Source organism: Chlamydotis macqueenii, chromosome 7 (genome assembly GCF_036417535.1).
Source record: "Chlamydotis macqueenii isolate bChlMac1 chromosome 7, bChlMac1.mat, whole genome shotgun sequence".
In the NCBI taxonomy this organism is placed as follows: Eukaryota; Metazoa; Chordata; class Aves; order Otidiformes; family Otididae; genus Chlamydotis; species Chlamydotis macqueenii.
The window spans coordinates 22,984,081-23,000,986 of NC_141562.1; the positions used below are offsets into that span (position 1 = coordinate 22,984,081).

Sequence of the window (16,906 nt, forward strand, 5' to 3'; positions counted from 1 at the left end):
TTCCTCCTTCTTCACTTTTCCTGACCCTATACAAGCCCATGTAAACCGTCGTAGTATTTTTTTTCACTCTTCTTGCTTTGTTTGTTGCCTTGCTCTTCGGCTGATAAATAATAGGCACAGCCAAAGAATGATGTAATTTGTAACTGCAAGAACACACAGTTCTGCATGTTACAAACAATAATTAACTACCACTGACTGTGCCAGCCATGAGAAGCCTGAAATGCTGATCACATCTTGCAGATCTTACCAGGGCAGCAAAGAAAGCAGAAATATCAACTTTGAATTGTGCCACGTTGTCCTTTCCAGCTTGCAAATGAACTAATAATTTAAGTGATACGATGCCTAAGAGGGTGAGCATTAAATTAATCATACACAAAGACAAATACTGGTGGGCTGGCATTGACTGTTGGTTTGGTTAGTGTGCATGATGCTTCTCTCTGCAGTCTCTTGAAATACCTTCTCCTGAATATGAGTATGGCCAGTATTTTGACTTTATGCACAGATATGAACTTTGCCTACGTTTTTATAGGTATACAAAGCTTCCAAATGAACAGGAAACAACACCTCAGTGCCTTTAGGTTGGTTGACAAGATTGTTGAGTTTTGTGAGTGATGATACTCGTAAGACAGAGGCCTCAAGGGTGATCAGTTGCAAGTGTCTCAGAAGTGTTTCAAATTTGGACTGAGTGGAGATGTGGGCAGTGTAGAGAAATAGATGAAAATACAGTGCAGCTTTTTCCTAAAGCTACACTTGTTTTGGTAGCACAGAATCAAAAGTCAATTTTGCTCCTAAGTGAAGTAGCCCTTATTCAGAAGAGAGGCAGGAATAAGAGTGCATTGCTTTCTGGGAGTTGATGTCTTTAATGTCTTCCTTGTCCAGCTACAGCAGAGATCATACACAATTCAACTCACTTTCTTCATGCTCTGTTTACTAACTTGCAAAAGCAATTAGATTTTAACATCTGCATTAGTTTTTTCCCTTGGCTTATCATTACGGCTTTCTTCTACTTGAAGTGTATTTCTAGGATGCTAGGCTGTGATTGATAATTAAGTTGCCGTAAGTGCAGCATGAGTCATGCGAATCAGGGTTAGAATATGTAAACGTGTTATGTGAAGAGAACAGTATTTATGCAAAGAGAAATAACACAGAAACAGTAGCAAAAAGCATACCACAGCTAACCACTCAATTCACTTCCTGTCAGTATACTGATAAGTATTCCTGTTTTCTCGATGGAGTATCTAAGCAGCCAGCCTGCATAAACTATGAAATGTAATTACTCTGACATATGGGAAATCTCTGGCAGGCACAGACTTGGCATGGACAGCGCAGCATCACCCTGCAAAGGCCTCTGGAACCGGAGTGTCTGGGAGACATGGCCAGCATGTTCCGATAGCTCAGCTATTTCTGAGCCTCTGACGGAACTGCAGGTTAGTTCAATTTGCCGCGTTCCTGGAACAGCCCTTTGGCAGGACACAGCGTATTTCTCTTCCTTTCTTCTCATTTTTGCACTTTACCCCTCCCTTATTTTCCTGCAGTTTTTGTGCCTGAGTCTGAGTTTATGGGTTTGAAGTTGCTGCTCTCTGGATCAACTTCCTTCCCCCATCTAAAAAAGGAAATTGAGCAGTAAATGTTTTCCTTTAGTATGTGGAATTTTCCTCTTACAACTTAGCAAATCCTGGTCTGAATTTTACTTTAAAAGAAAATATTGTACTGCAGGTCATCATCTGTAAGAGTGTTTGTTTGTTGATTACTTGCTAAATTAAAGACAGATACCCAAGACTGAGTTAGCTATCTACATGACGTAGAGCTAAGAAAATAGCACAGGTTTTGGGCATGTGGGTTTTTTAAGGTTTGGGGGTGGGAAAGGGAAAATAACACCAGATAACACTAGGGAAATCAAACATAGATTTAGGAACTTTGTTAGGTTAAGTACTTTATTTCTTCAGCTATTCCTTTCTTCCATTTAAAGTATTCAAGACTTGGCATAGTTTAGCATTAGAGTTTGTATAGTCTTTCACATATTTATATTTTAAAATGGATTTAAGTGGCAACATTTTAGTCAATATAAATTCAGTGTAGGCCCTCTGTGTAAGCAGCAGAACTACTAATTTTTTCATAGAATCTCAGATTGTTCCATCTGCACAGAAACCTTGGATTCTGAAAACGAGCCTGTCATCCCATTCAGCTATATGTTCCTCGTTTATTTTAATGAGAGGTCAGTGGTGCACCAGTCTTAAGAATTATAGTAGTGTGTGAGGAATGACATGTTCAAAGTGATGATGGTTGAGGGTGGCACTTCATTCAACTGGCATGGCAATTTTAGCACTCAGGCAGCTGACTGGAATGGGCTCCAGTTGGTAAGAGAAAAATCTATCAGAATCAATAGAAATTACAGTCCTTCCCATATTGCAGCTTAAATATTTGTCTGAAAGCTCCAATAGTAGTATTTGAACTTTTTTGATAGTTGTCTTACTTTTTCTTGGAAGTGAGTATAATTTTCAAACCTGAACTTAATGGCTGTTATACTTTTGGTTAATGAGGATATGAACATAATTCCTGACTTTATGAAGGACTGAGCAAGTGTGATGATGGTGGGTATTACATGGGCATAGTGAAAGCACCCTACCCTTATCTGTGGTATTATGACATCTGTGCCTGGAAAGCTCTAGGTAAAAGTTGAACTTAAGGTGGCGCTCTTGTGCAATTAGCTTATGACAACGTGCAGTCCCTCCTTAATCTTGTTTGTTTACTAAGATCAATATTTTGTTTTCTTATTTTGCAAAGTATAATCATAAACCTTTATCACACCTTTTACTGCTCAGAATTCAAACCTACCTCTGAAGATTACTTTTTCTCCCCCCTACTGACTGCTTCTGGTACTAATCATTATAGTATCTGGGTTATCTCACTGTCTCAGTTTTATAAATCCTTTGGAGGTGATATTTCTCCTTAAGCCTTGGCCCTCCTCTGTAAAGTAGTAAAAAGACAAATCTGTTAAACTTGGGTTCCTGACATAAGGTACCAGAGGCCTATTTTTATACTGACTGGTCTGAGAATTAACAAATCATTGTTTCAAGAGTTCAGCTTAAGTGATGGGCCTCCTGGTCTTAACTTCTTCCAACCAGTTGAACAGAGACCTTAATTTTACTGCAATTGCATTTCATGAGATGTACTACACTTTCTTGAAAACTCATTTAAATAAAAAAGTACTCAATTTATTTAAAATAGCTCTACTGATAGGTGAAGCAGATCTTTAAGCATTTGAAATTCTGATGTTCACACATGCTAGCTTGTGCAAATGCAATGCTGGCTGGGTACAACTTAAATGGAGACATAAACTTGCAAGTTTGGATCCCTGTCTCTAAAAGAAGTTCATAAAAATGGCTTAACCTTAGCAAAGGACAACCATTAAGATTTACTCTGTTGTCTTACATATCTATTGCAGTTTAGCATTAAAAAAACAAGATCCCAATGGGCCTAGTACACATACTGGGAAAGACAAAAATCAACCTTCTGAGTCAATGAAAGAGTTGCATTTTTCAATAGAAATAAAAGTGAACTATGAGATGTCTTAGGTTGCCCAATCTAGCCCTTGTCAATACAGGCTTGTTCTCTAGCTTTTGTTCTTGGTCATGGTTTTTTTTTTAATTAAAAAAAAAAAATTACAAGGAACACTTTCTCTTTTTCCTGAAAAGAAGTTCCAGAGCATGGTATATCTCAGCAGGAAGAGCATTTTCTCGTCAGTCAACAAGTCTTTTTAGAATGGGCTACATATCTTAGACCATGTAACTTCATTTTTCTTTTTGAGGTTGTTTGTCTTGGTAATCTTTGTTCAGCTTCACCCATATTTAACTCTTCCTAGTATTTCTGTAGGAAGTAAATTTGTTTTTAAACCCTTTGTTGTGCATTCATTGTGGAGGCAATACAAATAAAAATATGAAGACATGCCATTTTAAGGTCCCAGTAGTATGCCTTACAAATAAATGCTCAGTTGTGTGTAATAAAAAAAAAAACAACAAACCCTCCAAAAAATACCAACAAGAGAGTTCTTTGCAGTAAATGCTGAAAGGATGTGCATTTGCGGAATTCATTGTACATCATCAGGTGCAAGTTTTCAGTATAAAACTTAGTTTATAGAAACATTTGCACTGCAGAAGCACTTTTTTCTCACTCTGAAAAAGGGTAAGTACAATTCATAATTCCGTCTTCGCACAGTTATAAACATCCAAACTTGAACAACTTATTATAGCATTTAAGCAATATTAAAATGCTGAATACAGTGCTGAAACATTTTGCTTTCCTAAGCTATTCCTAACATCTTGATTGCTTTAGGCACATATGCAGTTGTTAATCCTAAGGCAGTAGGAGGGTAACCAACCTCTTACTAACTGCTAAATTTTGGACAATAAAGAAAAGGGAGAGTGCTACAGAAATGGAGATCCTTTCTTACTTCAAGAGGCTAGTGAAGGAAGGCCTTAAAAAAAAAAAAAAAAAACCCCACAAAACTAGTTGAACATAGTATATTTAGCTGCTGATTAAGAAAAGAAGATACAGAGGAGTTTAGCACAGACCTTCTACTTTCTATGTTAAATGAAAGGTACCTTACTGTAAGAAATAGAAGAAAATTAAGTTTTTGTTGTTGTTTATTGCATAAGGCTTATGAGTGGAGAGGATTGAAAGCCAGCTTTGAATCTGTGGATTGCCATTTTGTTTTCTGAGATGTGCTCACTTTTTCAGTACCTTCCCTCCCCCAGTGCCACCAGCATGCCGGCAGAATGCTCTGCTTGTGCATGCACACAGCAGAAGAAAGAAATGTTGTCAGCCCCTTGGGTCACACCCAAAATCACTGTGAAGTTAGAGCTCTTATCCTGCTGCTGTATGGCCTGCACTGGAGCATTTCCCAGGAGTGGAGTGGCATCCCCGTAGTGGAAAGGATAGTTCTGTCAGTCTCATGCAAATAGAGACTTCTGTTATTGGGGAGAATCCTCCATTTCAACTAGGGTTTGATGCTGGTTTTGGCTGCCAGAGTAGCAACTACAGCTTGATTCCTGAACAGCCTTAAAAATAAACAGGGTCACTGAACAGGTACCTCCAAACCTGCTGTAGAGGAGAATACTGAAGATCTAGTGAAGCAACTAGAAAGTAAGGAATCAACTAACAGTTTCTGACACAAATTCAAAGGTCATGTCTTTAAATGGGACACTGAAAGAATTCAGATGAACCATCTCTATAAGAATGCTTATACTCAGAGAGCTGTCCTTGAAGTAACTCACTTAAATGTGATTTTAAAGGTGAATTTATTTTTACTATAAAGCATCTTCCTGCTTGGTTTGGATTAAGAAAAAAATGCTGCTTCCAAGCTTTTTATTACGAAGCAATTTATCACCAGCCACTACTCAGTTATTGCTGTGGTCCTTGAAAGATTTAAAGCTTGCCCTATGCCAAAGCTCTATTTAACACTGCATGCTTAGTTATATTTAACACTACATTATTTGCTATTCGTAAGCAAGTTAATAAAATCTTATATATGTGAATATGTTTTAATCTTGGAAGTTTTCCACAATTCCTAACATGGCTTAAGTTTCCCTACTTCTACTTGAATTAAGACTTAATTAGAAGGATGTACTCATGGCCTTTACAACCTGTAGAACCATGGACAGTAGTAAAGATAGGGATACCACTAATGGCAAGTGTAAAATGATTAGATTTAAAGACAAATGCTTAAGGTAAAACGCAAGCTTTCTACAGACAATGGGCATCTAGTTCAAAGGACTAAAGCAAAACACTGAACTTTAACTAATTTGAGTTAAACTAAATAATGAGTATGCATACCTTGGATCTTCAGTGTTAATTTTGATTTCAGCAAGCTGCAAAAAAACCTCCCAAAACATGAGGCAGCAGGATTAAAAACAAAACCAAACCAAACCCAAACCTGCAATAATAGTCACAACTACATTTGCAGAAAGCAAGCTGCTTCCTGCTGAAGTGGATTCCAAAGATGACATGCATGGAGAAAGGCAGACTTGTCAGACTGAATTCTTAGTTTAGAGTATAGTAGATTTTTCAGAAGGCATGCTTATGCAGGCTTGGTGCATGTTTGCAGAAGAGAGTTTTCCATTTAGTTTCAAGTAGAATTTCAAGACATTTTGAAGTTCAGTTGAAAAGCATCATTATGTATACAGTTTTTTCAAAACAGTTCTTCCAGCCCAGAATGTTGTCACCAGTAAGAGGTACTTAGTTTTCACAAATTAGCAAGCTTTCAATCTGGCACTACATGATTAATTTTGAGGTCTAGCTTTGGTAGCTATTGGTGGTGGTCTGATGCCATTAAATAATGGAGATAGACTAGTAATTTGGTGCAAATTACACACTGTGCATCAAGCCTTGGGCATGCATGGTTCTACTCACTGGTCATGCTTTTTGGAGCCTGCAGTGACTGAACTTGCAGTCAATTCAAGGTTTAGGCTATGTCTTTATTAGCAAGTAATGCACTGCCATAAGGGCAGAGCTGTAAAGCAAAATGTTGGGAACCTGCCTGGCATCCATGCACCATCTTTGATGTTTTTATTTCAGCCTAGTTCTGGTCTGGGCCAGCTGAATACCCATTAAACAGGCTGAGGGCAGTTAGAGGCATTCCAAGAGTGTTGTTCTTGCTTGAGTTTTGCTGTAAGTGAATCCAGTTTGTACACTGAGCAAAAGGCTCTGCTAGCTTGGAAACCATAGAAAAGCTCTTGGTTAAATAAAAATGTTTTTTATGTACTTGGTGTGGTGTCCCTGCTGGTTTCCATTTTGAAAGTGTTAATTTATAAAACCCTTAAGATCTGTCAGTACATATAACAATCTTGAAATAATTATTCTGGGTTCTGCTCCCCTCCATCTTCCAAGTGCCAGAGTCTTTGATGTCATATCCAAGAGAGCCATCACTAAGGAGTATTATGCTTGCATAGCAACCTCAACGTGATACAGAACTGTTTTAGAGCAGTCCTTTGCTGTGTATTTCTTTTCCAACAGAGACCAGTTTTCTACCACTGCAACAAATAACACTCTTGAAGAAAGACACATGCAGTGCTTTATGACTACATAAGAGGTTTCTTTATTCAAATATCTTGCTATTTCTGGGCACTATCACCAGATTACTGTACCAAGTTACCTTAAAGTACCCAGTATTCAAGCATCATAATTTCTACAAACAGAACACCAACCCCTATCTTGTCTCTCTCCTCACTTGGATTATCAGTTGAAAACAAAACAGAAATAGTGTATGTATGAAGGTAGAAATGAACTAATATAATACTAGTAATCCAGTTGTAATTTCCAAAAGCATTAGTTTTTTTTTACCTAGTCAGCTACAGTGAGTCTTTTCTCTACAGAAAGAAATCTAAACGTAGACATACACAACATACAAGTTATATATTCCCAGTTTTGTTTATTTTCATGGAATGCTAATTTAGTTACAATATGGCAGTTCATAACTACTGAAATGTGACATTAATTGATCTCCAATGCTGCAGAACAGTCTTGATTTATATTGTTTTAAAACAATCTTATTTTACATAGTTGAGGTCTCTGGTGGTTTTTTAGCTCTGATGCTTAAGCACACAGCAAGCTACAAACCTTAGGTTTTATATTTATACATATATTCTATGTATTCAGACAACTGCTGTAAGTTATCTATAATTTAATATTTATAAAAAAGTGCATATAGAGGTACATATGCACACCTAGAAACACGCTTTTACTACTGCCTCCCTTTTATAAAAAGCTGCATAACATACAGCCATATTAATCTCACTCACCGCTATTAAATTCCTTTACTATCTTTGTTACACAATTTCAACTATTCAATTCCCTCAAACTGAATGTAGGTATTTCTATGTATATTTTCTCCTAAAGAAAAAAGTCCTCTCTATTCCTTTAAGAAGCTTTAAATCATGCATCAGTTTAGTAAACAGTCACTTTAGCATGGATTTTAGAATCCTAGACAGTGTAAAATCTACTTCTGGAAAATGTCTGTCTGTCTATTTAATTTATTTTTAGTTACAAAAAAATATATAGGATTGAAACATACCGAATACATGCATCTCTCAAAGTGGCTATATTCTAGCCTTACAGATAAATTAAAAAAGTACACCCCTGCTAATAGGATGCAAACATGGCCTCAAATAGGCCATTACCTGTATTTAATATAGCTCATTACATTAAAAAGTTCAAGTCAGCTGTTCTCTCAAGATGGTGTCAAAAAACTGAAGAGCGTAATATATTTATACTCAATATACAAAGGTGGGTGCACATACCTAGTGCCATTCAATTATTCAATACTTTCAAGGCTTCTAGGCTTTGTCTTTGCTGATACAAGTCCTGAAATGATCTGAATGAAGTTTAAGTTGAAAATTGTTTTTTAATACACCATAAAAAGCAAGTTGTGTTTAAAAAAAAGGTACACTGAACAATCTGAAGTACTCACTGAAACAACTGTACAAAACTATTATAGATACAGAAAGAAATAATGGTGGACTTAACTTCAAACAGAAGTAACACTTGTTAACGTATGTAAAAACTTGCTTTGTTTTATTCTTCTACCAAGTAAGAATCTGCAGCCGTTCAGAACAAGTAAAATTCAAACCACCTCACAATGTTTACATTTAAAGTTTTTATACAGTGCAAACGTTTAAGACAGAATAACTCCCCAGTGAAACAGATGACACTACTCAGTGCCAGTCTTTTGAAGATTCTTCTTTCAACAAGTCTATTTACACATTAAGCTAAAGGTTCACTATATATGCTTTGAAGTTTGCTGAATATCAGCAGAGAAATACGTGAACTAGCAGCAGTTGTATTACAAATGTGATGGTTACTTTAATGAATGCATAAAGTTTTCAAGACTGTATTCAGTGTCATACTGTTCTTGATCCCATAGTTCTCCAAGGTTTTCGAGTACTGATTTTATTGATGCTTTCCCAGAAGAGGTAGAGGTATCTGCTTTTTCAGTTTTTCCATCCTTCACAAAAAAACAACCAAAGAACAAACACCACAATTAATATACAGGATAATGTTTTCAGGAATATACTAAATTCTTTGAGTCTTGATGATTCTTTTGGGGAAATATCTCTTCCTGCTGTTTTTCAGAGAGCTGTCTACTATTCATCATTTCAGCTTCAAGCATTTGTCTAAGTTTAACATTTCAAAGCAAAGCTTTTCCCTAAGCTTACTCTATTTTTGGTGGGTATTTGTAAAAATGATTCTTTACCTTGTCAAGAGTGAATAGATCAAGAAGCTGTTCTGTTCCCATGCTCTGTAGGCTTGTGTTTTCTTGGCTGATCACTGTATTTGCAATATTCATTTTGAACTTTTGAAGACCCATGATCTTTTCCTCCAGAGTTCCCCTGGTTATCAGGCGATAAACATTAACAACACGTTTCTGAAAGGGGAAAAAAAAAAAAAGCACACTTAGCTAAAAAAGATCATCTTAGCTATTCAAGGAAACATAGTCTTTTAGTATTCATAATGGACAGTCTGGAAGCAGTTTGCCTTGGAGTTACCCTTTAGTAATTGTGCTCAGTAACATGATGTTAGATGAAAAGAATGAGACTATGCCAGCATGTAGCAGAGACACCTGCAATTGCATCTGTACTCAGAAGTTAAGAGTTACTGCTTTTTACAGCAGTAGAGGGAGGCTAACAGCAGTCACTCTTTCCCTGTCCAGGTATCAGAGGATGACAACTCTGTTGGGCTTCTCTTCAGTTCTTTGTGTCAGCTGCATCTCTTACTCCAGTGAAGGGTGATTCTACCCAGCCTCTCCTCAAGCAGCTCAGGAAGTACAGAAGAGAAGGCATACCAAGTTGGGGATAAGAAAGTACACACTTCAACATCTGGCATATTTGCAAGAAAGCAGCATGAATGAAAGCTTGGTGGAAATCCCCAGACATCACTTTCATTAGATGCTACAACCTTATCCAAGTTCAAAGAAACAGGAGATCAGCAAAGGAAAAATCTTACGGGAAATTAAGAGTTTTTCACCTGCCCAATGCGATGTGCTCGATCCATGGCTTGCAGGTCTCTCATTGGGTTCCAGTCATGTTCCACAAATACTACTGTATCAGCCCCTGTTAAGTTAAGTCCTAATCCACCAACATGGGTGGTGAGCAAAAGAACATCTATAGATGGGTCATTATTAAACCTGCATACAAAAAGAGTTGATGAATTTATGAACCTTAACTGCTTTGAGGCAAACAAAAGAACAATCTTGTACCATATAAATAATATAGTTCATTACAGTCGGCCTCATATTGGTTATGAAGGGATATGCTTACCGTGAAACAATGGAATGCCTCTGACCAGCAGGTATGCTGCCATCTAGTCGTAAGTAAGTAACTGATGGTAACTGAGGTCTGAGAAGGTCATGCTCTACTATATCCAGCATGCTTTTAAGTTGACAGAAGATAAGTACTCTGTGCTGGGCCACAACAGCTTCTGTACCGCTTTCTGAAGATCCACCGTTCCCCAAACCACAGTCTAGCAGCAGCTTAAAGTAAAAGAGCATTAAAGAGTATCATCAAAATGCCATAGATCTCATGTAAATACTGACATTGATGGACTATCAAAAGTATAAATAAGAAACAATAAACTACAGAAGGAAGTCTGTAAATGACAGTCATTTAAATGACATAATGCAAGTTTGGCTTCATTATCAAACTATAAAAAAATTTAAGAGACAGAATAGTAGTTTTCTTCATTTTGTTTTACTTACAACAGAATGTAATTATGTAATGCAATCTAACTTTATCAAGCTATTACTCTCCTGTATAATAAGTAGAAGAAAACTTTCTGTAAAAAGAGGGACAGGAGTAAGAAAGAATAAAATTAAGGTTTGGACAAGGCAGCAAAAATTACATAAACACCATCACCTTGAAGCAAGCTTGTGCTTCCCCTTCCCCCTTGAATTAACAGGGAAGATAGGGCATATGCCTAAAAACCCGTTTCATTTGCTACTTACCTAGTGTTTTAAGATCAGGTTTCATATTGATGAAGTCTTAAACAAAACCTTTTAAACTAACAACAGTAGAGACGTTTAAGAAATTGAAGGCATAACGTGCAATCTACTTACTTGTTTTAAAGCAGACAGCTTAGGTGCATGTTGGATATCTCGAAGGGATGAATTTTGAGCTGCAAGTTGCTCTGTAATTCTTTTGTATTCTGGATGTTGGGTTGTTAACACCAATGCTGGATGGTTGCAAAGCTTCCGTAAGTATTGCAGTGCCTTTAAGTATTTAGGAAATGAAGTTCAAAGAAAGGGTTTGCAACGATATAGTTACAGAAAAAGGATGAACAAAATTGATTATAAGTATGGGGGCCACTCAGTCACATTCCACAATTTTAATTAAAATACATCCTAAAGTTCAAGTTGCACATTTGTATTAATAAAACCTGTATTTCAAACTGTATCCAGTAACTGTCAGGAGGATAATGATCTTGGTTTGTGTTGCAGGAGCAGTGCAAAGACTACTGTTTCCTATACCTGCGTGTGAGTGTGTGATATAGTAGGTGGGTTGGGGAGCTGTGCAGAGCCTTTGAGAGTTATTGTTTCCAAGTAGCCAAGACTTAATCTGCGATTCTGTAAGGCCATAAATTCAGATCTAACCTTGAGGAAAATTTTTTGTTCATATTTTAGAATCTTGATTTTGTAGTGTAACAACTGATGAGATTAAAATTAGTTCCCTCTTGTTTTGAGGTTTTGCACTTTTGGTAATCGGGTTTTAATTGAGAGTAGTATCCAAGATCCACAAAACAGCTGAACAGAATGCTTATTATTATCTATTTTAATGTGTTCTGTTGAGCAGAACACATTAAAAAAAAGACAGTTTTATTATATGACTTAAGACACAAAAAACCCAACAGTTTAAGCATAATAGCTATACATCAACATTCCAGGCAATCTGATCCAAAATCTAAATATTTTACTTAAACATTTGTGGCCATATGATGTAAGTTAACTATTTTGATTTTCATTTTTTATTAAACCCAGAAATAGTTACCAGAAATAAGCGAACTAGGTAGTAAAAATTACTAAATAAATCTGTACCTGAAATACATGACCTGTAGCTTTAAGCTTTGGTTTTTCAGTTTCTTCATTCAGTGAAATTGAAGAGACTGTTTCATCAATATCACATTTGGCACGAGACTTGGCAAAATCTTCATAAAGCTGAACCTGTAGATCAGGCCACAGACAAGAGAATAAATATGTTTTCCCCGACAGAAGTAAGACAGAGTAATTTTTAGAATTTAGTTCTGAGTTAAAGTTCTGAATTATCATAAATCAAGAAAGCTATTTTATATATACCACAACTATTTTATATATACCACAAGATCAACATTAATAATGGAATCTCTTGCAATTTATTATCTTTCAGCATGGAAAGTATTCTTTACAAAAATCTACAGAAGCCTAGATGTTGTTCTGCTAGAACGATTCCAGAAATTAAGCTAAATACTCTATTGCAACTGGACTGAAATTAGTTTTTAAACATGTACTAGAAAAAATTTTTGGTGCTGTGCTCTCAGAAAAATATCAAAGGTGACATCAGATCAACCCGGGAATACAGAAGTGGTTCCTTTGTGGTCTTAACTGTGCTGAAAAATCTAGGCTTCCAGCTACTTTTTAAGCATACCTGTAGAGGACTGAGAATACAGTAATAATCTTGAATAATTTTGGGTGGAAGATCTTGCAGTACATCCTCTTTCATTCTCCTTAGCAGGAATGGCAGAACTTGGCGGTGCAGCGCTTCCATTGCAAGAACCCCTAGTGAAGGCAATTGAAGCAGTATTGTAAGAAGAAAAAAAAAATTTCAAACCATTCAGTGCCTCCCCTCTCCCCAGTCTCATTTAAAGGAAGAAAACAAGAAAACCAAGATTTAGCATTTCATCCTTACCAGCCTCTTGTTCTCGACTGGAGCTTCGGGCATCTCTACTTGCCAGTATTGGTTTGCCATAGCGAGCTGCAAATTGGCGTTCAGTACCCAAAAATCCTGGCATTAGGAAGTCAAACAACGACCACAACTCTAAGACATTGTTCTGAACATAAAAAGAAACATTTGTTATTTTCAAAAGTAATGAATTGTTATAAGTTATCAGAAGCATTTCCATCCATATTTAACACTGCCTATAAAACAGTACAAACTTAACAGTTCAACATACTTTTGAGCTCCTGGAACTTGGTGGCTCTTTCATCAACCTGTGTGTTACAGGAAGACCTGTACATACACTTTAACATATAAATGGACTTTCAACTGTGTCAGATGTCTTAAGCCACACCGAGTTATTCTGGACAACAAAACCCAGGAGACACCAGCAGTCTTAGTCCTGGATGAGACAGATACTCCACAGCCAAGTCATTAGGACAAAGCCCAAAATCTGGAGTTCTCAGATTAGTTTCTTGCTAATTTCACTGGAGGCATAAGGAAACGCTCTCTCCCCTTCCCTGCCTGCTATTTAAGAAGAAATGGGAGAGAAAGTCTCATTACCAACTTTTGAGACTCATTAGTGCCGTGGATCCTGCACCCATTCCCCTATACGTGGGTATACTGAAAGGAAAAAAAATGTAATTTCAAGCATTTAGCAATGAAAGGCTTTTTTTACAGTGTTACTTTGAAGAAGACAACTGTGATACGAAGCACAATAAAATGGACTGCAAAATACATCTCTTTTGCTTATTTTCTACTACTCACCAAACTCCTTAGGAAAAAAGAAAAGCAGTTTACCTGAATTGGTGTCCCAGAAAGAATTATCCTGTAATTGGCAGTCAACTGTTTTACTGCTTTTGACAGCTTTGTTTTTCCATTTTTTATTACATGGCCTTCATCAAGAATACAGTAGTTAAACTTAATATTTCTAGAAAAAAAAAAGAAAAGAGTTAAGTAGCATTTAAAATTCTAAGCTACTAAAAACCTTAGAAAACGAAACAATTCTTACCTGAAGAAATCAATGTCATTTCTCACAACATCATACGAAGCTACTATGAGATTGTGCCTTTTCACCTGGTGTTGTAATCTTAAGAAAAAAAAAAAAGAGGAGATCATAACTAAAGTGTTCCTTACATATGTTATTATTTCAGCCTTTAAAGGTACTATCACAAGTTTTACCATGCCCACAAACTATGCTTCAGTAGTAGTAGTAAAGTGAATTGCAAAATTCTGTGTGTGAAATTTTACTCAACCCAAGTCATAAATGCAAAATACATTACCTTGCTCTCTCAGTAGGAGGTCCTGTATAATGCAAAGGATTGAGATATTCTTTTGAACAGAATTTGCCCACTTCATCCACCCAGTGTCCTGTGAGTGTAGGAGGGCACACCACCAAGGAGGGTAGAGGAACACTGTCCACCAGTTTTGTTCTTGCATATTCCTGAGCCCTTCAAGAATATCAAAACAAGTCTGAAAAAATTGTTTTTCACATAATAGTTGACGTTGGAGAGCAACCTACAGTTAGTTGCCTAGGACTATGTCCAGAATCATAACCTATCCTTGAAGTCTTTAAGATAGAGTGTTATTTGTTTAAGCTTACCTGAGGCAATGATCACCTGCAAGAATGCAAATGGATTGTAAAGTCTTTCCTAAGCCCATGTCATCACAAAGAATTCCATGAAGTTTGTATTTATTAAGAAATGCCAGCCAGTTCACTCCATCCTGAAATCAGAAAATAAAAAGAGGGCCTCAGAAGTAAAAACTGGCTTTTGGAAGCTTTTTTTAAGGTTCAGTTCAAACATCTGTATGTTCTGTCATCCATCACTGCCAAACTATAAGCTTGTTTTCCACCATAAATGCATCTGCTACAGCTCATTCACTCAAAGCAGAGGGGAATAAAAGGATAAAATAAGCGGCCAAACAGTACAATGAGGCCTGGCTTTGCAGTGGTGAGCTGCCACAGTCAGCCTAGGCAAGACACAGCCCATCGGCCATTCCCTGAAAAAAACCAACAGAATCCAGAGAGGGGAAAAAAGAATTTCATTAAAGGAAAACCAGTGTAAATGGCATGCATTACTTAATTTGTTCTTCCTTACCCAAGACTCCAAGATACACATTGCACAGCTAAAAACAAACCAAAAAACCCCCAAAACCCAACACTTGAACAACTCCTACCCTTCCATAAAATTGTATCAGACTGGAACTTACTGCTCTTTTAAAATAAAAGTATAAGCTGTTACCTGCTGGTATTTTCTGAGCTCTGCTTTGATTGGTACTGGAATTTTATAGTTTTCCAGTTTCTTTCCATCCAGTAATTGTTCCAGAAAGTGACGTTCTTTAGCTTTCATTCGGATTAATTCTTCAGACATGTTTGGTGGATCTGGTATACCAGCCTAGGATAATATTTTTGAAGCGGTAATATAAGCGGTGCTTAATTCTCACATAGACAGTAAGAAATAAAACCTCATACTAGCTTAGATGTTTTAAACAAACAGATAGCAAAGATCTGCAATTTTCTCAATTGTATAAATCCAAACTCAGAGCTATACTGGTTCAATTCCTTGAAGATCAACTCAGAGTTGTAGAGTGTAAAAGACAAATTCTGCCTCAAAGGAGACACCGAAAAGCTTGATACAATCACACAGAAGACCGGAAATCCTGGTCATGCTTGTAAGATCTTATGAAGACTGAACTATTCTACCTCTACTCAGAGTTTATCTAGCTGGTAAAGAATCCTTTGAAACCCATTTCCCCTTCGCCACAATCTACCAAAGTTAGATGTATTTTTCTCCTATAGACATCAGTAAAATTAAATCTGAATTGATACTGAAATCCATAAGTTGAATTCAAGCAGTTGGAAACTACTGTGAAAAAGAAAAACCTAAAGCCCTCCAGGTTTGTAGTAGCAGACCTTGGTTTCCTAGGTATTTCCCATACCAGGCCAGAAGCCAAAAGCTGTATCTGGGGACCCAAATACACTCAGACATTCTTACTTGCTAATAATATACAGTAGCAGAAGAGGCACTGATACTTTCCATCATTGCATGTCATCCCAGTTTTCTGGGCCACCTCCACCTTTAGTTAGCTTTACTTCAAACCCAAGTTACTAATCACTTAGGGACAGCTGACGGTTGAGAAGAAAAAACACTGCATGTATTCCATAGCATTGTATTTAGATGCATATGAAGGGCACAGGTGTGAATGGCACAGCAGCATGCCAGAAATTCATTTCTACTTTGATCAGTTTCAACTTTTTCAACATTTCAGTGTAAGCACAGAGAAATGAAGTGCTGCATTTAAGGCAGATTGCTAGTTATCAGATTATAAGGTTCTAACGATAAATTAGAAGTTGAGATAATAAAAGATATTAAACTTTTTTTTTTTCATTAGAAACCCGCAAATGAATTCTGAACTGTGTTCTATTACCATCTGGTGGTGAAAATAAGTTACTTAGAAGCCTTGTAGTGCTTGAAGTGCAATATTAGAAAGAGTCTTGAAGTATGCAAGTTGTAGGAGGAGTGAAAAACTGAAGCAAATCTGTACTGATTAAACACTACTGGATCATAATGTAATATTTTGCCCAAAGCTGTAAGGTGGAGCTTTTTGATTTTAAAAGCTAGGAATAAGCAACTGTACTTATCTCCACACTATTTCTTACTGCTATTTTTCCTTTTAACATCAGTATTGCTTGTTTAATGCATTTCTCTACCACATATACAACACCACATATATGTGAGGAGAGCACATACGTAACCACCCTAGACTTTTGATTCCCAACTAGTAAAAGCAGCATTACGTACAAAATTAATTAATATACACTTTAACTTCATGCATGCAGTTGTTCTTCAACTTCGTTTGAACACAGTTTCTTCAACAGAAGTTTTGCTTTAACATTAATTTAGAAAACTACTAACAGAGGGTCCAATATTACTCATTTTACATTACAAAGG

At 36.7% G+C, this 16,906-nt stretch overlaps 1 protein-coding gene across 2 annotated transcripts in view; it reads right to left on the minus strand.

Moving 5' to 3' along the window:
- Window positions 1-7,406: 7,406 nt before the first annotated feature.
- Window positions 7,407-16,906, minus strand: part of BTAF1 (B-TFIID TATA-box binding protein associated factor 1) — a 45,640-nt gene continuing 36,140 nt past the window's right edge. For both annotated transcript variants that reach the window (XM_086752454.1, XM_086752455.1), the window contains 13 exons: window positions 15,197-15,349; window positions 14,557-14,678; window positions 14,237-14,404; window positions 13,966-14,043; window positions 13,755-13,884; window positions 12,927-13,068; window positions 12,666-12,796; window positions 12,080-12,205; window positions 11,105-11,257; window positions 10,311-10,522; window positions 10,018-10,177; window positions 9,248-9,418; window positions 7,407-8,998 (listed from right to left, as the gene is read on the minus strand). In XM_086752454.1, the coding sequence (XP_086608580.1) occupies window positions 8,852-8,998; window positions 9,248-9,418; window positions 10,018-10,177; window positions 10,311-10,522; window positions 11,105-11,257; window positions 12,080-12,205; window positions 12,666-12,796; window positions 12,927-13,068; window positions 13,755-13,884; window positions 13,966-14,043; window positions 14,237-14,404; window positions 14,557-14,678; window positions 15,197-15,349 (1,893 nt within the window). In that variant the 3' untranslated portion in view covers window positions 7,407-8,851. The remainder of the gene's footprint in view (window positions 8,999-9,247; window positions 9,419-10,017; window positions 10,178-10,310; window positions 10,523-11,104; window positions 11,258-12,079; window positions 12,206-12,665; window positions 12,797-12,926; window positions 13,069-13,754; window positions 13,885-13,965; window positions 14,044-14,236; window positions 14,405-14,556; window positions 14,679-15,196; window positions 15,350-16,906) is intronic.